The following is a 23,268-nucleotide window of genomic DNA, read 5'->3' on the forward strand; positions in this document are numbered from 1 at the left end:
AACACCTGAATGATTCAGAGAGTGACTGGGAGAAGGTGCTGTGGTCTGATGAGACCAAAATAGAGCTCTTTGGCATTAACTCAACTCGCTGTGTTTGGAGGAAGAAAAATGCTGCCTATGACCCCCAAAACACCGTCCCCACCGTCAAGCATGGGGGTGGAAACATTTTGCTTTGGGGGTGTTTTTCTGCTAAGGGCACAGGACAACTTATTCGCATTAACGGGAAAATGGACGGAGCCATGTATCGTGAAATCCTGAGCGACAACCTCCTTCCCTCTGCCAGGAAACTGAAAATGGGTCGTGGATGGGTGTTCCAGCACGACAATGACCCAAAACATACAGCAAAGGCAACAAAGGAGTGGCTCAAGAAGAAGCACATTAAGGTCATGGAGTGGCCTAGTCAGTCTCCGGACCTTAATCCAATCGAAAACCTATGGAGGGAGCTCAAGCTCAGAGTTGCACAGAGACAGCCTCGAAACCTTAGGGATTTAGAGATGATCTGCAAAGAGGAGTGGACCAACATTCCTCCTAAAATGTGCGCAAACTTGGTCATCAATTACAAGAAACGTTTGACCTCTGTGCTTGCAAACAAGAGTTTTTCCACCAAGTATTAAGTCTTTTGTTGTTAGAGGGTTCAAATACTTATTACACTCAATGAAATGCAAATCAGTTGCTATCTTTTATTTAAAGTTATTTTTTCGATTTTCCTTTTGATGTGCTATCTGCCACTGTTACAATAAACCTACCATTGAAATGATACTGTTCTGAGACTTTTCATTTCTTTGTCATTGGACAAACTTACAAAATCAGTGAGGGGTCAAATAATTATTTCCTCCACTGTATGCCACTATTACCTATACCTTAAACCTTTGCTAGTCATGCTGTCGTTTCAGTTTCCTTTCATCAAGTTGTAGAAGCTCATCTCACTTTGCTATGTGGCCCTATGAATTACAGTTACGCCCCTGGTTGTAGGGGCCCTAAATATGCTGCCCCTGTGAACCTCAAATATAAAACAACTGTGGCATGCATGCTACTATATCATGGACCACTATCTAGCTTTACTGCATTGCTACTGACAGAAAACATACCATTTGTTATAGTGGAATATTTCTTTAAAAGGAAACATGTCACCATTTTTTTCCCCTGAGGATAGGTCCTCAATGTCAGATCGGCGGAGGTCCTGGCTGCACAGGGAGACAGCGCACGCAGTGCACATGTGCCGTCTCCCTTCTGTCTTCCTGCTCGCTGCTGTAGGTCTATGGAACAGCAGCAGCGGACAGGAAGAGAGACGGGGGTGCCGGGTGACAGACCCCGCCAATCTGATATTAATGGCCTATCCTGCGGATCGGTCATCAATATTAAAAAGCCTGGACAACCCATTTAAAATCAGATAGGGACACATATCCTTTTCTAATCTGTTTTCAGGTTGTGGGTTCCTGAACATGATTATGGGGGGCACCATCTTGCCTGAGCTGTTCTTAACAATATTTAGAGATAGGCTTTAACCACTTAAGGACCACAGGTTTATACCCCACTAAAGACCAGGCCCTTTTTTACAAATCGGCACTCCACAACTTTAGCGGTTTATTGCTCGGTCATGCAACTTACCACCCAAATGAATTTTACCTCCTTTTCTTCTCACTAATGGAGCTTTCATTTGGTGGTATTTCATTGCTGCTGACATTTTTTGTTATTAATCGAAATTTAACGATTTTTTTGCAAAAAAATGACATTTTGCACTTTCAGTTGTAAAATTTTGCAAAAAAAACGAGATCCATATATAAATTTTGCTCTAAATTTATTGTTCTACATGTCTTTGATAAAAAAAAAAATGTTTGGGTAAAAAAAAAAAATGGTTTGGGTAAAAGTTATAGCGTTTACAATCTATGGTACAAAAATGTGAATTTCCGCTTTTTGAAGCAGCTCTGACTTTCTGAGCACCTGTCATGTTTCCTGAGGTTCTACAATGGCCAGACAGTACAAACACCCCACAAATGACCCCATTTCGGAAAGTAGACACCCTAAGGTATTCGCTGATGGGCATAGTGAGTTCATAGAACTTTTTATTTTTTGTCACAAGTTAGCGGAAAATTATGATTTTTTATTTATTTTTTTCTTACAAAGTCTCATATTCCACTAACTTGTGACAAAAAATAAAAGCTTCCATGAACTCACTATGCCCATCAGCGAATACCTTGGGATGTCTTCTTTCCAAAATGGGGTCACTTGTGGGGTAGTTATACTGCCCTGGCATTCTAGGGGCCCAAATGTGTGGTAAGGAGTTTGAAATCAAATTCTGTAAAAAATGGCTGGTGAAATCCGAAAGGTGCTCTTTGGAATGTGGGCCCCTTTGCCCACCTAGGCTGCAAAAAAGTGTCACACATGTGGTATCTCCGTATTCAGGAGAAGTTGGGGAATGTGTTTTGGGGTGTCATTTTACATATACCCATGCTGGGTGAGAGAAATATCTTGGCAAAAGACAACTTTGTATAAAAAAAATTGTAAAAGTTGTCTTTTGCCAAGATATTTCTCTCACCCAGCATGGGAATATGTAAAATGACACCCCAAAACACATTCCCCAACTTCTCCTGAATACGGAGATACCATATGTGTGACACTTTTTTGCAGCCTAGGTGGGCAAAGGGGCCCATATTCCAAAGAGCACCTTTCGGATTTCACTGGTCATTTTTTACAGAATTTGATTTCAAACTCCTTACCACACATTTGGGCCCCTAGAATGCCAGGGCAGTATAACTACCCCACAAGTGACCCCATTTTGGAAAGAAGACACCCCAAGGTATTCGCTGATGGGCATAGTGAGTTCGTGGAAGTTTTTATTTTTTGTCACAAGTTAGTGGAATATGAGACTTTGTAAGAAAAAAAAAAAAAATCATCATTTTCCACTAACTTGTGACAAAAAATAAAAAATTCTAGGAACTCGCCATGCCCCTCACGGAATACCTTGGGGTGTCTTCTTTCCAAAATGGGGTCACTTGTGGGGTAGTTATACTGCCCTGGCATTTTCCAGGGGCCCTAATGTGTGGTAAGTAGGTAAATGACCTGTGAAATCCTAAAGGTGCTCTTTGGAATATGGGCACCTTTGCCCACCTAGGCTGCAAAAAAGTGTCACACATGTGGTATCGCCGTATTCAGGAGAAGTTGGGAAATGTGTTTTGGGGTGTCATTTTACATATACCCATGCTGGGTGAGAGAAATATCTTGGCAAAAGACAACTTTTCCCATTTTTTTTATACAAAGTTGGCATTTGACCAAGATATTTCTCTCACCCAGCATGGGTATATGTAAAATGACACCCCAAAACACATTCCCCAACTTCTCCTGAGTACGGCGATACCAGATGTGTGACACTTTTTTTGCAGCCTAGATGCGCAAAGGTGCCCAAATTCCTTTTAGGAGGGCATTTTTAGACATTTGGATACCAGACTTCTTCTCACGCTTTGGGGCCCCTAGAATGCCAGGGCAGTATAAATACCCCACATGTGACCCCATTTTGGAAAGAAGACACCCCAAGGTATTCAATGAGGGGCATGGCGAGTTCATAGAAATTATTTTTTTTTGGCACAAGTTAGCGGAAATTGATATTTTTTATTTTTTTCTCACAAAGTCTCCCTTTCCACTAACTTGGGACAAAAATTTCAATCTTTCATGGACTCAATATGCCCCTCACGGAATACCTGGGGGCGTCTTCTTTCCGAAATGGGGTCACATGTGGGGTATTTATACTGCCCTGGCATTCTAGGGGCCCTAAAGCGTGAGAAGAAGTCTGGAATATAAATGTCTAAAAAATTTTACGCATTTGGATTCCGTGAGGGGTATGGTGAGTTCATGTGAGATTTAATTTTTTGACACAAGTTAGTGGAATATGAGACTTTGTAAGAAAAAAAAAAAAATTTCCGCTAACTTGGGCCAAAAAAATGTCTGAATGGAGCCTGACAGGGGGGGTGATCAATGACAGGGGGGGTGATCAATGACAGGGGGGGTGATCAGGGAGTCTATATGGGGTGATCACCCCCCTGTCATTGATCACCCCCCTATAAGGCTCCATTCAGATGTCCGTATGTGTTTTGCGGATCCGATCCATGTATCCGTGGATCCGTAAAAATCATACGGACATCTGAATGCAGCCTGACAGGGAAGGTGATCAATGACAGGGGGGTAATCAATGACAGGGGGGTGATCAGGGAGTCTATATGGGGTGATCACCACAGTCATTGATCACGCCCCTGTAAGGCTCCATTCAGACGTCCGTATGCGTTTTGCGGATCCGATCCATCTATCAGTGGATCCGTAAAAATCATGCGGACGTCTGAATGGAACTTTACAGGGGTGTGATCAATGACAGGGGGGTAATCAATGACAGGGGGGGTAATCAATGACAGGGGGGGTAATCAATGACAGGGGGGGTAATCAATGACAGGGGGGGTAATCAATGACAGGGGGGGTGATCAATGACAGGGGGGGTGATCAATGACAGGGGGGGTGATCAATGACAGGGGGGTGATCAATGACAGGGGGGTGATCAATGACAGGGGGGTGATCAATGACAGGGGGGTGATCAGGGAGTCTATATGGGGTGATCACCCCCCTGTCATTGATCACCCCCCTATAAGGCTCCATTCAGATGTCCGTATGTGTTTTGCGGATCCGATCCATCTATCAGTGGATCCGTAAAAATCATGCGGACGTCTGAATGGAGCTTTACAGGGGGGTAATCAATGACAGGGGGGTGATCAGGGAGTCTATATGGGGTGATCAGGGGCTAATAAGGGGTTAATAAATGACGGGGGGGGGGGTGTAGTGTAGTGTAGTGGTGCTTGGTGCTACTTTACTGAGCTACCCGTGTCCTCTGGTGGTCGATCCAAACAAAGGGGACCACCAGAGGACCAGGTAGCAGGTATATTAGACGCTGTTATCAAAACAGCGTCTAATATACCTGTTAGGGGTTAAACAAAATCACATCTCCAGCCTGCCAGCGAACGATCGCCGCTGGCAGGCTGGAGATCAACTCTCTTACCTTCCGTTCCTGTGAACGCGCGCGCCTGTGTGCGCGCATTCACAGGAAATCTCGGCTCACGCGAGATGACGCCAATTGGCGTTAGCGTAGCCTGGGGGAGCCGCCGCAATGACGCCTTTCCGCGTTAGCGCGGCGGCAAGTGGTTAAAGCAGCCACATAGACACATGCTATGACCTCTGCAGTGATATTGCCTATTGTGAATGGTAGTTCCTATGTTATCCATCTATATAGGTGACATTTAATCCTGCCTGTAATGATAAGCAGATAACTGCAGTAAAGTGATCTGTACAGGCCAAGAACTGGCGCCTATTATTAGGCTTAGTGGCCAGTGTGAAAACTGTATGATTTTAGTGTTTTTTATATAGATATTGACAAAAATATAAAAAATAACTACCTAAAATTGTTTAAAAATATGTTATTTAAGTTGTACAGGGAGTGCAGAATTATTAGGCAAGTTGTATTTTTGAGGATTAATTTTATTATTGAACAACAACCATGTTCTCAATGAACCCAAAAAACTCATTAATATCAAAGCTGAATATTTTTGGAAGTAGTTTTTAGTTTGTTTTTAGTTTTAGCTATTTTAGGGGGATATCTGTGTGTGCAGGTGACTACTACTGTGCATAATTATTAGGCAACTTAACAAAAAACAAATATATACCCATTTCAATTATTTATTTTTACCAGTGAAACCAATATAACATCTCAACATTCACAAATATACATTTCTGACATTCAAAAACAAAACAAAAACAAATCAGTGACCAATATAGCCACCTTTCTTTGCAAGGACACTCAAAAGCCTGCCATCCATGGATTCTGTCAGTGTTTTGATCTGTTCACCATCAACATTGCGTGCAGCAGCAACCACAGCCTCCCAGACACTGTTCAGAGAGGTGTACTGTTTTCCCTCCTTGTAAATCTCACATTTGATGGACCACAGGTTCTCAATGGGGTTCAGATCAGGTGAACAAGGAGGCCATGTCATTAGATTTTCTTCTTTTATACCCTTTCTTGCCAGCCACGCTGTGGAGTACTTGGATGCGTGTGATGGAGCATTGTCCTGCATGAAAATCATGTTTTTCTTGAAGGATGTAGACTTCTTCCTGTACCACTGCTTGAAGAAGGTGTCTTCCAGAAACTGGCAGTAGGACTGGGAGTTGAGCTTGACTCCATCCTCAACCCGAAAAGGCCCCACAAGCTCATCTTTGATGATACCAGCCTAAACCAGTACTCCACCTCCACCTTGCTGGCGTCTGAGTCGGACTGGAGCTCTCTGCCCTTTACCAATCCAGCCACGGGCCCATCCATCTGGCCCATCAAGACTCACTCATTTCATCAGTCCATAAAACCTTAGAAAAATCAGTCTTGAGATATTTCTTGGCCCAGTCTTGACGTTTCAGCTTGTGTGTCTTGTTCAGTGGTGGTAGTCTTTCAGCCTTTCTTACCTTGGCCATGTCTCCGAGTATTGCACACCTTGTGCTTTTGGGCACTCCAGTGATGTTGCAGCTCTGAAATATGGCCAAACTGGTGGCAAGTGGCATCTTGGCAGCTGCACGCTTGACTTTTCTCAGTTCATGGGCAGTTATTTTGCGCCTTGGTTTTTCCACACGCTTCTTGCGACCCTGTTGACTATTTTGAATGAAACGCTTGATTGTTCGATGATCACGCTTCAGAAGCTTTGCAATTTTAAGAGTGCTGCATCCCTCTGCAAGATATCTCACTATTTTTGACTTTTCTGAGCCTGTCAAGTCCTTCTTTTGACCCATTTTGCCAAAGGAAAGGAAGTTGCCTAATAATTATGCACACCTAATATAGGGTGTTGATGTCATTAGACCACAGCCCTTCTCATTACAGAGATGCACATCACCTAATATGCTTAATTGGTAGTAGGCTTTCGAGCCTATACAGCTTGGAGTAAGACAACATGCATAAAGAGGATGATGTGGTCAAAATACTCATTTGCCTAATAATTCTGCACTCCCTGTATGTTTAGTAACATAAAAACATGATCTAGACAATTGTCAGATGACAAATTCCATTTAAGGCTGAGTTCACATCTGCATTTTGAATTTTGTTTTTCTGTTCAATTATGGAAGCAGAAAAACGAAATTCAAGATATGATGCATCTGTCACATGGCTGACGCCAACTGACTTAACATAGGGTCTGTCGGGTTTCGTCATGGTGTCCAGCATTTTTCCTGGGAAAAAAAAAAAAAGATGTATGCTGAAATATGTTTCCAGCAAATAGGACAAAAGCCTAAATCATTTCCTAGTCTCAGAAAGAGAAGCTAAAGAAGATTTTGTCCATGGCCTTGTCATTGACCTTACGCAGTTGTAAACAAAGGTTGTGCTAAAGACGACCCTTTGGGACAGTGTGGACGTCCGCTCCCAAGCACACTGCCAGTATGATAAATATATTCCAGCTGTTGTCCAGTGCTAGCAATTTAAATGGTATTTAAGGTTTACAGCAACAATTGCAGACTGCAAAATGGATACGGTGGTGTGCATGGGACATAATAGAGTACTGCAGTCCTGACAGAATACAGCCAATGTATACAGACAAAAGAAAACATGTACAAGGGTAGGACTACAAGGGATGTATTGTATTTTTTAGTCTACAAGACACACCCTTTCTATAAGATGTCAGTGCATCTTATAGAGTGAATACTAATGAGCGCTTCCATTATGGAAGTGCTCATTAGTACAGTAGGACCAGGGAGCGGTGAATACAGTGCTTTGTACGCACCACTCTGCGGTCTTCGTCTGCTAGCGTCGCACACTGTGCTGTGACCTGCGCACAGCGTGAGGATGTCAGCGAGCTCTGTGGCCTCACACTGTGCGACATCGGGTCACAGCACAGAGCGGCAGGAAGAGCGATGGATCTCAGGACGGACAGCGTCGGCGCAGGAGAAGCAAGTAGATTTTTCTCATTTTTTTGGTTTGATCTGAAGTCCGATTTGGGGGTCTAAGCTGGGATCTAATAAACATTAAGCGTCTGATCTTAGGTCTATTAAGGGGTCTGAGCTGAAGTCTAATAATTAATATTGGGGGTCTGAGCTGAGGTCTAATTAACACAGGGGGTCTGATTTGAGGTCTGTAACATTGAAGGTCTGTTCGGGGCTCTGAGCTGTGGTCTGATTAACATTGGGGGATCTGAGCTGAAGTCTGATTAAAAATATATATTTTTTCTTATTTTTCTCCTCTAAAACCTAGGTGCGTCTTATGGGCAGGTGCGTCTTATAGGGCAAAAATGGTAACAGAAAATATCTGCTGTAGATTCACTCAGGGGTCGAAATCTGCAACAAAATCTGACTGTAAGGGCTCATGCACACAAACGTATTTTCTTTCCGTGTCCGTTCAGATTTTTTGCGGACTTTATGTGGAACCATTCATTTCAATGGGTCCGTAAAAAAAAAAAGCAAGTTACTCCATGTGCATTCCGTTTTCGTATGTGCAAAAAAAAATAGAACGTGTCCTATTATTGTCCACATAACGGACAAAGATAGGACTTTTCTATTAGGGGCCAGTTGTTCCGTTCTGCAAAATAAAGAATGCACACGGACGGCATCCGTATTTTTTTGCGAATCTGTGTTTTGCGGATCGCTAAATTCATACGGTCATGTGCATGAGCCCTAAAACACGCAGATTTTACTTCTGCATTGCAAAGGGTGAAATTTGCAGTGAAAATTCAAAAGGCAGGTCAATTGCTGCATGGAATTTTTTATGCAGCGTGTGGATGAGATTTTTGCTGCTACAGAAAACGCAGTGGATTTTTCACCTGCTATACTATGGTAAAAATCCACAGTGCATCCAGCCCATGTGCGCATAACAATAGGGAAAATCCCCATCACTTAAAATAGCAGTAAGGTGGGTTTTATGAAATCTCATGCACAAGTTACAAAAAAACAAAAAAACAAAAAAAAAAAAAAAAAAATCGATATGGCATCCACACAGAAATCAACAAGCGGTTCGGAACTTATATCCACAGCATGTCAACTTATGTTGTGGATTGCATTATTTGGACTGCATGTTTCATCCTTTGCAATGCATAGGGTAAAATCGGAGACAAAAATACAGCAAAAATCTGCACAGAACCCATTGACCTATCCTTAGAGAGATTACGTATTGTACAGAGTCAGATTAAATTAGTCATATTAAATAAAATAAAAAACTGGCTGTACGTGCTTTGATGCAACATAGTTTGACCTTAACATGTTGGTGTCCCAATAAAATGGCATGAAGAGCTAGATTCTGTCCGATAATGAAGCCACATGGGAGGACGCATGGTTCGTACAAGCTGTAGAATCCAGCATCCATACAACAGAACTTAGGAGCAAACTAACAAAATACTGGTCTTACCTTTCGAGGGGTCAGATCACAGAAAAGTAGGCCAAGTTCATGGATATAGCGGAGCCCGGAAATAATATCAACCGCAAATTCTCGAATGGTGTCTTCAGGCAAGTGCTCATCCTGACCAATGACCGATTCAAGAGAGCCTCCTGCAATGTATTTAATATGACTTATGTGCAGGGGAAATACGGCACGTTTGCATTTTGTACTTCAGAAGCAGCATGATAAAAATGGAAAAACATAGACATGAAGGGGCACAGTCTATCCTTAGAGCTTCACATGGCTGTATCCAGAAACGGTGCTCCTTCGCTCTCATGGAGGGACCATTGGCAACATGGCAGAGGAAGGGAAGCCCTGTGTGTATTCAGAACAATAGGGTAGGAGGTTACGTTCTGCCATGGTTCACTTTCAGCAACTGTCTTGGTTGCCTAAATGGCATGTCCGTCACGGTAAAACCATTAAAGGGGTTGTCTCACCTCAGAAAATGGCATTTATCATGTAGACAAAGTTATTATAAGGCACTTACTAATGCCCCCCCCCCCCCCCCCTTTTATCCTCCCTTCCTTCCCTATTCCCCTCTTAGGGTAGGTTCACACTTGGGGCAGAGGATTCCGGCAGGCAGTTCCATCGCCGGAACTGCCTGCCAGATCCGGCAATCCAGACGCAAACAATTGGCATTTGTCAGATGGATCCGGATCCGTTTGACAAATGCATAGAAATACCGGATACGTCTCTCAGATGTCATCCGGGAAAACGGATCCGGTATTTATTTATTTTTTTGCATTTTTAAAAAGGTCTGCACCGGAAAACCGGATCCGTTTTGCAAGAACACTTAATGCCGGATCCGGTACTAATACGTTTTAATGGAAATTAATGCCGGATCCGGCATTCCGGCAAGTGTTCAGGATTTTTGGCCGGAGAGAAAAAACTGCAGCATGCTGCAGTATTTTCTCCGTCCAAAAAACGTAAGAGGGACTGAACTGATGCATCCTGAACGGATTTCTCTCCATTCAGAATGCATTAGCATAAAACTGATCATTTTTTTTTCCCAGTATTGAGCCCCTAGGACAGAACTCAACACCGGAAAAGAAAAACGCTAGTGTGAAAGTACCCTTACCCCGTTGGTTGTATACTTAATTTCTTTTAAGTCTTCTAAGCTTCTCAGCTGCCCCTATTTTTTACCCATGGCAGATACCATCAAAACATTGCTGCTGTTTCTTACATGGTCGTAATATCAGAATGTGTGTCCTAATACTTCTCTGAACTTTTATTCAAAATACTAAGGTTCATTTTTTCATGATTGTTCGCATTATTCTCTGTTTTACTTTGAGCTTGAAGACTCAAAAAAAAACTGAAGTCAGGAGGAAGTAGGGACAGATAGCAGTCACCCAAACAAGCTATTAGATGTGTATGGCACAGCCTTCCCAGACTGCAGAAAGCCAGATCAGCCTATTTAGGATCCCCAGTACTATAGAATACCGAGCTGGATTTGCTAGCCAGGATTCTAGAAAATCTGAGTACGAATCCCAGTGACAAATTCTCCATACATAGCATATGCATAGCTAGACAGATTCATTCAGGTTCCTGTGAGAGCAGGGTAATAAATGAATGATGATGATAATGCCTGTAAAGCGCTGTGGAATATGTGTGCGCTATATAAGTGAGTAAAATAAATGATATGGACTTGTAGTAGGGACTGCTGAATAATAAGTGTACCTAAATAAATCAATAATTCTCTTTACTCCCGAATAATACCATAGCTAGGCAGATATCTTTCAGGGTCTGGGATAGCTGAGTTACAGTACAGTAAGGGCTCATTCACACATTTTTTGCGGCTCAAGTACAGACCCATTGACTTCAATGGGGCCGCAAAAGATGCAGATAGCACTCCATGTGCTGTCCGCATCCGTTGCTCCGCAAAAATTATAAGTCATGTCCTATTCTTGTCAGTTTTGCGGACAAGAATAGGCATTTCTATAAAGGGCCATCCGTTCCGCAAATTGCAGCAGCTACACGGGCGGCATCCGCAATTTGCGGACTTCAAAACACGGCACGGTCGTGTGAACAAGCGCTAAATCTACCAAGATAAATCCCCATCCTCACTCCTCAATAGTGCCATAGCAAGGCATTTATATCTTTCAGGGTCCTGGGATAGCTGGGTTGCAGCAATGCGGAGCTGTAATAGACTGCAGAATACTAAATCTACAAATATAAATCTCCCTTCTCACGCCTAAATAATGCTATAGTTGGGCAGATTTGCCTTTCAGGGTCGTAGAAAAGCTGGATTACTTGTACAATGTAAATAACATTTTATGGCCAGTGTGTACAGCTCCACAAGATTAATAATCCAGGTCTCAAACACTGATAAATGTCAAATTTGCCTACACAGTGAGAAATCCCTCCTTGCTACATAGGAAACCTTGGCATTCAGGCACCTGGGGAAGCTGGGTAGCACTTTTTGTAATGTGATAGTGCCCTGATACTATCTAGTATCCCTGCACACAAACATGGGAGGTTTCGTAAAAAGCTGCAACATTTTTCAGCTTCCACCTCTGTAACAGCGAACTCAAGTTTCCAAAGTGAATGTAGTTAAAGGATATGTACACTTTTTGAGGCAATTTTTTATTATTGCATTGTACTCATTTTGACCTAAAAATATTTTTTTCAATTGGTCTTTATTAAAAATATGGAATCCTTTTTTCTGTACATAGTGTGAGGTTTGGTCTGGGAAAACAGGTATTTTCCTCCCTGCTGATTTACAGCCAGGTGAGGTCAAATACCGGACCGAATTTTAAATGCCGCTCCGGGTTTTGGCAGCACCTGGCTGTCCTTAAATAGGCAGCTGGGCTCAGAAGCCAGGTCTCGGTGTTCAAATCTGGGAGCCTTGTGTCTGGATGAAGGCTTGCTACCTGTTTGGCGTAAAAACAGGTTGGTGCTGCTATCAGCAAGGACTCTTTGAGGCAGAATTGCCGCATGGCGTGAATTACCACCAACACCGCAAGGTGACTTTTTGTTTGAATATGACTGTTTGTTTTGTCACTTGACTAAAGTGTGAATAAAACACTCAACTGTTTTATCCAAAGAACTTGTTTTTGCCTCTATACTGCGTCCGCTATTCCTGTCTACCAGAGCGAGTCCCCACAATAGCTTAAATGCTCTAGTAGCAGCCTCTTGATTTCTTTCTTTTCCCATCAGTTGGGGAGCTGACGGGCTCCTTATCTCTGCTCTCTGACATTATAAACACTCATTATAGCTCAGTTATTCTCTTATGGATAAGAATGTGGCTTAAATCAGTGTTTATGACCTCTTAGTAGTTTAGAGATAAGATTTTTTTTTTAGATGAGGGCACAAAGTGAAAGTACCAGTCACACAGTTAGAAAAACAGTTAACCCTTTGTGACAGAACGGCTCAATAATTTTAATAAAGGCCTATTGAAAACATGATATTTAGCCAAAAATGAGTAAAATGCAATTATAAACAAAAATTGGCTCCGTAGGTGCACATAGCCTTTAAGCCCCGCCCTCCTGAACCTCCGTGTGCCTGTGAGCCGAAGCTGAAGAGGCAGGGAGAAAGGAGGCACAGCACTGACTGCAGGATATCTGTTTAACTGCTTTCTGCAGCAGTTTACAGATGTACATGAAGAAAGGACTATAGGCAAACTTTCCTAAGCAGGTTATGCGTTATTTTTCATGGTTTAGTGTCTCTTTAAAGGGAATCTGCCATCACTTTTATGGTGTCCTCACTAAGATCTAGTTACAGCACAGAGTAGTGCACTCTCAATAGGTGTGAAAACACACCTTTAGGGCCATGAAAAGGGAACTTCTATTCATATGCAAATAAGAATGGAAGTGTTCAGGCTCATTTCCATAAATCCTGCCCTGTGGTTTTGACTGCCAGCTCCACATGGTCAGTGCAGAAGAGAGTGAAATAGGAGACCATCGGCGAGGAACATGGCAGGGTTTACTGAGGGAAGTCGGAGCACTCGCCAGGCTTCAGACCGCCCACTGGGCACTTGCCGATTCATTTGCATATGTAATAAAAGTTTGTTTGCTCTGGCAATTAGACTTCTCTCCTGAAAATGACTATGTTCTAGGGTGTCTATACAAATGTATAGACAACCTACAACTTTCATTAACTAAAAAAATAAAATAAAAGATTTTGCTTTCACTTCACAGTAAATACTTAAACTGAAATTGATCAAAAAATGAAACTTTACCCGCAGTTGTGCCCCTCCAGGTACTTTAAATCTAATGTCATTACTTCCCTTTGCATTCACATGAGTTGATACTGGGCAAACGAGGCAAAAGGAAGATCCCAAAAGCAATGAAATATTAACAGTGCAGACAATAACTACTCCAGAAATCAAGTGGAACAAAATGAGATTGTAACAATCTTGTTGATGGTCAGTAAATGGATCAGAGGACAACACTTCCTTACCTGTGCAAAGCTCTACAACAAGCCACAGATGGTTACTGGTCTCGTACCACTCATAAAACGTAACCACATTTTTGTGCTTAATGTGGTGTGTTAAGCGGACCTAAAATATAAAATAAAAAAAATAATGTTAATTATATATATATATATATATATATATATATATATATATATATATATATATATATATATATATATATATATATATATATATATATATATATATATATAATCAATGAAAAAGACCGGCACTCGCTGTTGATAATTCTTTCTTTGTATTTATTCAGTCACATGTACAGGCAATAAGTGACGCGTGCGTTTCGGTGCTGCCGCACCTTCCTCAGACTTATCATCATACAAAGAACATTTCATGTTTAAATAGAGCGCCCAAACACAGAGAAATGACATCACACAGAAAACCACGCCCACCAATCAGTGTTAAAACGAAAACATATGAGTTCCTTTAAATTCACTTTAGTTTGTTCCTTACTTCTTTCTTCCTTCATTATGTTCGCTGTAAATAATATATAGAAAAAAATCCATTTATTTTCTTACAAAGGATATTTTTGTCAAAAAATTATTTTCATTATTTTGTTTTTTTATTTTTTATTTTAAAGTTTTTTATTTGTTTTTAATTGCACTATTGCAATACTCAAAAATATAACATTATAGAAAAATTATTATCCTGAGAAAAATATTATTATACCAAGGTGATCTATCAGAGGAAGCTTTGTACATTATACTCCCGGTTGAGTCCGTGGGGCTCAATCGTTCGTAATCGATGTATCCAATAAGCCTCCCTCTGCAGCAATAACTTGTTCCTATCTCCACCCCGACGTGGAAGGGGTACACTGTCTATAATCTGGTAACGCAACTGTGCGTCTATGTGCATGGAAGTGGAATGGTACAGGAAATAATAAATTTTGCTTGCGGATGGTGGACTTGTGGTTACTAAGTCTGTCTTTCATCCTAGTGGAAGTCTCTCCCACGTACAATAGACCACAGGGGCACTTTAAAATATATATAACAAAACGACTGTCACAGGTGAATTTTTTTTTTATAGGTATGCGTTCGCCAGATTGTGGATGTGTAAAGTGTGTACCCTTAATCACACTAGAGCAGTGTACGCAATTTAAGCAGGGAAAAGTTCCCATTTTAGGAGTAGCCAGTACTCTCTGTATAGATGCAGTTTTACTACTTCCAATGTCAGCCCGTACTATCTTATCACGTATATTTGTGGCTCTTTTGAAGCACATCATAGGTGGTAGTTTAAACTCCACTACTTGTGGGTTTGACTTTGACACTACATTCCAATGTTTATTTATTATCCCTCTCAATCTCTGAGACCATGGATGATACTGAATTACAAGTGGAATCCGTGGTTCTTTTAGGGGCTTATCCTGTTGTTTTATCTCAACTCGGTTCCTTTGTTCTTTTAATAAGTGATCGGGAGAACCTCTCTCCTGAAATTTCTGGCTCATTTCGTCTAATCTTTCCTTACATAATTCAGCTGTGCCCACTATGCGCTTAACCCTTTGAAATTGGGAAAAGGGTTAAGCGCATAGTGGGCACAGCTGAATTATGTAAGGAAAGATTAGACGAAATGAGCCAGAAATTTAAGGAGAGAGGTTATCCCGATCACTTATTAAAAGAACAAAGGAACCGAGTTGAGATAAAACAACAGGATAAGCCCCTAAAAGAACCACGGATTCCACTTGTAATTCAGTATCATCCATGGTCTCAGAGATTGAGAGGGATAATAAATAAACATTGGAATGTAGTGTCAAAGTCAAACCCACAAGTAGTGGAGTTTAAACTACCACCTATGATGTGCTTCAAAAGAGCCACAAATATACGTGATAAGATAGTACGGGCTGACATTGGAAGTAGTAAAACTGCATCTATACAGAGAGTACTGGCTACTCCTAAAATGGGAACTTTTCCCTGCTTAAATTGCGTACACTGCTCTAGTGTGATTAAGGGTACACACTTTACACATCCACAATCTGGCGAACGCATACCTATAAAAAAAAATTTCACCTGTGACAGTCGTTTTGTTATATATATTTTAAAGTGCCCCTGTGGTCTATTGTACGTGGGAGAGACTTCCACTAGGATGAAAGACAGACTTAGTAACCACAAGTCCACCATCCGCAAGCAAAATTTATTATTTCCTGTACCATTCCACTTCCATGCACATAGACACACAGTGGCACAGTTGCGTTACCAGATTATAGACAGTGTACCCCTTCCACGTCGGGGTGGAGATAGGAACAAGTTATTGCTGCAGAGGGAGGCTTATTGGATACATCGATTACGAACGATTGAGCCCCACGGACTCAACCGGGAGTATAATATACAAAGCTTCCTCTGATAGATCACCTTGGTATGATAATATTTTTCTCAGGATAATAATTTTTCTATAATGTTATATTTTTGAGTATTGCAATAGTGCAATTAAAAACAAATAAAAAACTTTAAAATAAAAAATAAAAAACAAAATAATGAAAATAATAATTTTTTGACAAAAATATCCTTTGTAAGAAAATAAATGGATTTTTTTCTATATATTATTTACAGCGATCATAATGAAGGAAGAAAGAAGTAAGGAACAAACTAAAGTGAATTTAAAGGAACTCATATGTTTTCGTTTTAACACTGATTGGTGGGCGTGGTTTTCTGTGTGATGTCATTTCTCTGTGTTTGGGCGCTCTATTTAAACATGAAATGTTCTTTGTATGATGATAAGTCTGAGGAAGGTGCGGCAGCACCGAAACGCACGCGTCACTTATTGCCTGTACATGTGACTGAACAGATACAAAGAAAGAATTATCAACAGCGAGTGCCGGTCTTTTTCATTGATTCTACATTGGGACGCCATCCCATAAACTCGTGCACCGTGACCATATACAGCAGTGCCGACCTGTGATTATTATTTTTATATATATATATATATATACACACACACACACATATACATACACACACACACAAACACACCTAAAGAATTATTAGGAACACCATACTAATACGGTGTTGGACCCCCTTTTGCCTTCAGAACTGCCTTAATTCTACGTGGCATTGATTCAACAAGGTGCTGATAGCATTCTTTAGAAATGTTGGCCCATATTGATAGGATAGCATCTTGCAGTTGATGGAGATTTGAGGGATGGACATCCAGGGCACGAAGCTCCCGTTCCACCACATCCCAAAGATGCTCTATTGGGTTGAGATCTGGTGACTGTGGGGGCCATTTTAGTACAGGGAACTCATTGTCATGTTCAAGAAACCAATTTGAAATGATTCGAGCTTTGTGACATGGTGCATTATCCTGCTGGAAGTAGCCATCAGAGGATGGATACATGTTCTCATTCTGTTTACGCCAAATTCGGACTCTACCATTTGAATGTCTCAAAAGAAATCGAGACTCATCAGACCAGGCAACATTTTTCCAGTCTTCAACAGTCCAATTTTGGTGAGCTCGTGCAAATTGTAGCCTCTTTTTCCTATTTGTAGTGGAGATGAGTGGTACCCGGTGGGGTCTTCTGCTGTTGTAGCCCATCCGCCTCAAGGTTGTGCGTGTTGTGGCTTCACAAATGCTTTGCTTCATACCTCGGTTGTAACGAGTGGTTATTTCAGTCAACGTTGCTCTTCTATCAGCTTGAATCAGTCGGCCCATTCTCCTCTGACCTCTAGCATCCACAAGGCATTTTTGCCCACAGGACTGCCGCATACTGGATGTTTTTCCCTTTTCACACCATTCTTTGTAAACCCTAGAAATGGTTGTGCGTGAAAATCCCAGTAACTGAGCAGATTGTGAAATACTCAGACCGGCCCGTCTGGCACCAACAACCATGCCACGCTCAAAATTGCTTAAACCACCTTTCTTTCCCATTCTGACATTCAGTTTGGAGTTCAGGAGATTGTCTTGACCAGGACCACCCCCCTAAATGCATTGAAGCAACTGCCATGTGATTGGTTGACTAGATAATTGCATTAATAAGAAATAGAACAGGTGTTCCTAATAATTCTTTAGGTGAGTGTATATACACATACACTGTATATTTACACACACACACAAACTGATGAACTGTAATTCAATATTCACCAATTCCTCAAACTAAAAGCAATATACATAATATAGCAAAGGGGACAAATGGAGACACCTGTAGGCTGCTAAGGCAAGACTTTATGCATGTACTGTAGCTGCGTTACAGAACCGTAATACCGCATTGTACTCATTTTGAGCTAAAAATCATTTTTTCAATTCGTCTTTATTAAAAATATGGAGTCATTTTCTCTGTACAGGGCTGAGATGCTCTAATAGAGGGATTGGAATTCTCTCTGCTCCATGAGGCAGAGGGCTCCTTATCCCTGCTCTCTGACCTTATAAACACTCAAAGCTTAATCCTTATCTTACTGATAAGAATGTGGCTTAATTAAGTGTTTATGACCTTTTAGAAATTTACAGATAAGGGTTATTGGATGATTGCATAAAGTGAAGGTGAAAGTAGGATGCACACAGCTAGAAAAACAGTTAACCCTTTGTGACCGATTGAAAATATAATTTTCAGCCCCAAATGAGTAAAATGCAAATATAAAAAAAAAAAAAAAATTGCCCGTGAAGGTGTACATAGCCTTTAAATAGTAAAAACTGGAAAGTTTTACTAAATGAAATTTCAGTGGAATCATAGACTTGTTGAGAACGGGGAGCCCGAGTCATTTGTTTGAATGGAGCTTTGGTGAGCACGAGGGCAGACCGCGCCATTCACTAGTTCAGCTCTTGGCCCTCCTCCTTCCTTTCACCCAGGAGAACCCCCAAATGAACTTGCACTGTTAGCTGATCTGGGAGGAGTCTTGAGAGATAGCATTTGGTCGACTTTCATCTAAAGTATATGGTCACCTTATTCTGGGTATTTTACGAGCAACATGATTTAAAGGGAACCTGTCACTGGGATTTTGGGTATAGAGCTGAGGACATGGGTTGCTAGATGGCCACTAGCGCATCCGCAATATCTAGGCCCCATAGCTCTGTGTGCTTTTATTGTGTATAAAAACCGATTTTATACATATGCAAATTAACCTGAGAAAATATGACTCTTCTCTGGTCACACAAGTAAGATATGACTCTTTTATGTTAATTTGCATATGTATCAAATCGTTTTTCTTTACACAATAAAAGCACACAGAGCTATGGGGACTGGGTATTGCGGATGTGCTAGTGGCCATCTAGCAACCCATGTCCTCAGCTCTATACCCAAAATCCGGGTGACAGGTTCCCTTTAAGGGATTAGACTGGTGCTACACAGCGATCCTCTGTTGTGTAGCAGCGCTGCCTCACAACGTGAAGGAAGTGAATAGAGTCACAACGTGACTCGCATATTACCGCGACCCCAGAGTCACAAAAAATGCAGCAGTGTTGAATTTTTGGCGATTCTGGAATTGTGGTTGATAGTGAGTTACGTTGCAACCCCATTCCCTTGCGCACCAGTCTATGTCACACTCGGTTTAACCCTCACAATTTCCAGTTCCCTTCAACTTAAAGGGATTTTCCGGGAGTATAATACTGATGACTTGTTCTGCAGGATAGGTCATCAATACCCGACTCCTTGCACCCCCGCTGATCAGCTGTTGTGAGATCCTGCTGTGCTCCGGCCTCTTACTAGCCAACCGACGTCACGTTCATCCTCCTAAGAAGTCACAATCGCGGAGTGATGCGGCCTCTTTAAACAGCTGATCAGCGGGAGTGCAAGGAACCCCCACTGATCACATATGGATGAACCCCTTTAAATAAGTAACTCCAACACTATACATCTATACTTACCCAGTTTGTAATCTCTGCCCTTTTACTTTTGTCGATGCAGAGAATTGCCACAAAGTTGATTGTGCCCTTTCTTCTACCTTTGTACACGACAGACTTGCTCCCTTTCCCAACTTCTTCATAAAGGATGTAGTTTTCCATTCCGCTGGGATCCACACTGGACTCAGAATCTGAAAGATATTAACGACAAGAACATTTCCTGTAGCAGTGAACTAGGCCCTGGACTTATTCTTCGGGTACTCGCAGGGCAAAGGCATTTTTTGGAGATCCGGTGACGTACCGGGCTTTCCGACACTGATGGGCGGGATTTAAAGCTGCCCTAGGCAGTAAAACGGCTAGGGCAGCGCTAAAGCCCGCCCATCAGAGCCGGTGACGTCACCGAAAACACTGCCGGGCGGAAGTTTCCGCCCGGCAGTGTGTTATGATAAACAAAAGAGCCCGTGCCCTGCGCTATTTAGGGCAGGGCAAGGGAGCGCATCGGAGCATGAGATACTCTGATGCTAGCCTCAGGGCAGCTGCCTGGGTGAAAATAAGGGTATGTCCGAGTTCAGCTCTGAACCCGGACAACCCCTTTAACGCCATAAATGGAACCTGTCATATCGAATGGCGGGCAGCAGGTTACAGAGCAGGAGGAGCCGAGCAGATTGGCAAATGTATGGGAAATTATTCAGTATTACTTGTAGTTCATTCAGATACATCATTAGGAATCCAACTTACACGCTAGATGCACGCTCGTCAGTACTTTGTAATGGCCTTGATCCTGTTTGAATATGTGGCCCAACTGTATAGAAATCAGCTGTTTTAGGCTAATTAAACCCCTGGGTGCAACTAGGGCGGTGCCGTTGCTCCTTGTCACAACCAGCAATGCCGATCGTAAACATTTTACGCCTCAGATGCCAGGGTCTTTTGTAACCACGGCATCTGAGGTGGCTTTCCCCTACAGCACTGCAGTCCCAGGGCCAAAACACCTTACCTGAGATCTGGGAAGTCATTCATTGGTGGTCATAGGCTGGAGCCTGTACAAGGCTACCAGGCCTATTTTTATTTATTATATAGCGATGACCTATTCCGCAGAGCTTTACAGACATTGGCATTGCTTGCTGTCTCCAATGAAGCTCCCAATATACGTTTCCCATCAGTATGTCTTTTGGAGTGTGGGAGAAAACCCACACAAATATGGGGAGAGCATACAAACACCATAAAGATGTTGTTCTCACATCCAATGTATGCCTACCACTGGCTGTGCTGCATTGGAATATACTGAATTTCCCATACAATGCTGTATTCAGTAATAGCAGTAGTAACGATTGCACTTTTAGGTTCCCTTAGGGGGGCTTAAAAAAAGTTAAAATAAATAAATAAATATATATATATATATATATATATATATATACATACATACATACATACATACACACATACACACACACACACACATAAGGAAAATTCTAATTACCCCTTTCACTATAATAAAAACAAAAATAAAGATCATTTGCACCACCATTTGTTAATATAGCCCACAGCTTGTTGAAGCTCAGGGCTTGTCTTAACTAAACAGCAACCTTCACTGTTTACTTTCAGAGGGAGAAAATCTGTCCCGGTCATTTGCTGGACACACAGATGCCCTAGGGGCAGACTGGCCAGAGACACTACAGGGAGATTTCCTGGTGGGCTAATGCCCAGGGGCCACTCGAACCCTCCTCATGGCTGCTGGCCTGGTACATAACGATCTTATGCCTTCTGCATTAATTAATACTAGGAGCATCAGCTACTTCTGTACTGGCCAACGGCCACAGGTGCCCTCTTGGACTCAGGACAGCGATACAGTTGCACTGTGGTGAAGGTGGCAGTATTATGTGCTGCACTTGGGTATCTGCTGAGGCAGAATGTGCTCCACTGTGGTATTTCGTGCTGCACTACAGTATTGCTGGCCCTGCCTACTTGTGTTGCCCCGCCTCTTATCAGTTTGGATCCGCCTACAACATAGGTTTGTTTTCCAGGGCCACTTTCAGTTCCCAGTTTGCCCATGCCCAGCTCCAGTAACAAGCCTTGCACACTAGTATCATGATAACATGTTCAAACTGGAGTAACCCCTTAAAGGGGCTGTCGGGGTTCAGAGCTGAACCAGGACATAGCCCCTTCTTCAGTCATTCAGCATTTCTTGCTCTGATGCTGCCCCTTGCCCTCCATGGTGCAGGACAAGGGCTGTTTTGTTTACGTTCTCACACTGCTAGGCGGAGGCTTCAGCCTAGCACTGATCCTGGTGACATCACCGGCTCTAAAGACTGCCCATTGGTGCCAGTGACGTCACCGCGCTCCCTGCTAGGCGGAAGCTAGCATACCCATGAAATCCGCGTACGTCACTGGAGGTAAAGAAAAAGTCCTTGTCCTGCGCTATGCAGCATGCTCCATGCTGAAAGAGGGAAGACAGGGTTTCGGTCTGAAGCTGGACAACCCCTTTAAAGATGAGCACAGCTTTCTTCATTCATTTTCATGGGAGTCATTGATGAAGCTGAGAACTCTGATGGAGGTGAATGAAGAGAACCCTGCACATGTGCCGCCACCTCTCCACTCATTCTTAGCACCTCCTTATAGCTAAACCCTTATCAAACTGAGAAGAATATGGCTTCAATAAATGTTTATGAGGTCAGGAGATCAGAGATAAGGCTTCACATCACTTACTGAACTTACTCACTGTTTTGGTCACACATTTGTCACACAGCTGTCTAGTGCCATCCCTGTGGACCCCACATCATCCTGCAGGAGGGGACTCGGAGGACAGCGCTGCCGGATTCAGGATCTGATTGACAGACCACCACAGTAAAGGCTGTGTTCCCACCATAACAACTTACATATGATCGCTGGGGGTCCGACCAGTTGGATCCCACTGGTCCTGTTGGAGTAGTGCCATGGCACCACGTGCCCCAGTGCTCAGACACTTACCACCGACCCCTTTAGAAGTTATAAGTACATGTAACACATTTACAATGGGATTTACTACAAAGTAACAGAAGGCCAGAGCTGTAAAGAAGGGGGGATAGCACACCTGTCACCTGCACGGACGGACGGCTCCACAGCTCTCCGTCTTCCTCCTGACGTCACTTGTTTCTCCAGAGCGCCCACCTAGTCCATGCTTCTCACCGACCAACCGTCCACAGACTGAACTATTACACGCGGGGAGGGGTGTAATGCTGAGAGCAGAATATCAGTCCTTCAAAAAGCTATTTTCACGCACATATCATTGTCCAGTATATATAGTGAAAATAGATATTAGAAAGTGTCTCTGAACACACACAGAGTATATATTTCACCCCCTGTGTATGCATTGGATTAGTCCGTTACCTTAACAACGGAACGCACAGAACATGATGCCTGATAACATTCTTGTGTGCCAAAGGACCTTTCATGACGTCAGGGCCATGTGATCAGTCCCAGGCTGGAGAGGAGGAGACTGGGAGTTAGATGTGCAGTAAAGCCTCAAGCAGATGTGCAGGCAGCAGAGCTGTGGATGTGTAATGTGCATGTAGCAGAGCTGTGGATGTATAATGTGCATGTAGCAGAGCTGTGGATGTATAATGTGCAGGCAGCAGAGCTGTGGATGTATAATGTGCATGCAGCAGAGCTG

General features: G+C 42.5%; 1 protein-coding gene across 4 annotated transcripts in view; it reads right to left on the bottom strand.

The window, feature by feature from the left end:
• Positions 1–23,048, bottom strand: part of ULK4 (unc-51 like kinase 4) — an 837,710-nt gene extending 814,662 nt beyond the window's left edge. For 2 of the 4 annotated variants that reach the window (XM_040432904.1, XM_040432901.1), the window contains exons 1-4: positions 22,690–22,977; positions 19,647–19,813; positions 13,826–13,925; positions 9,398–9,537 (exon numbers count right to left, since the gene is read on the bottom strand). In XM_040432904.1, the coding sequence (XP_040288838.1) occupies positions 9,398–9,537; positions 13,826–13,925; positions 19,647–19,784 (378 nt within the window). In that variant the 5' untranslated portion in view covers positions 19,785–19,813; positions 22,690–22,977. The other 2 variants (XM_040432903.1, XM_040432902.1) reach the window with 2 other exon arrangements.
• Positions 23,049–23,268: the final 220 nt, after the last annotated feature.

Source organism: Bufo bufo, chromosome 5 (genome assembly GCF_905171765.1).
Source record: "Bufo bufo chromosome 5, aBufBuf1.1, whole genome shotgun sequence".
Lineage (NCBI taxonomy): Eukaryota > Metazoa > Chordata > Amphibia > Anura > Bufonidae > Bufo > Bufo bufo.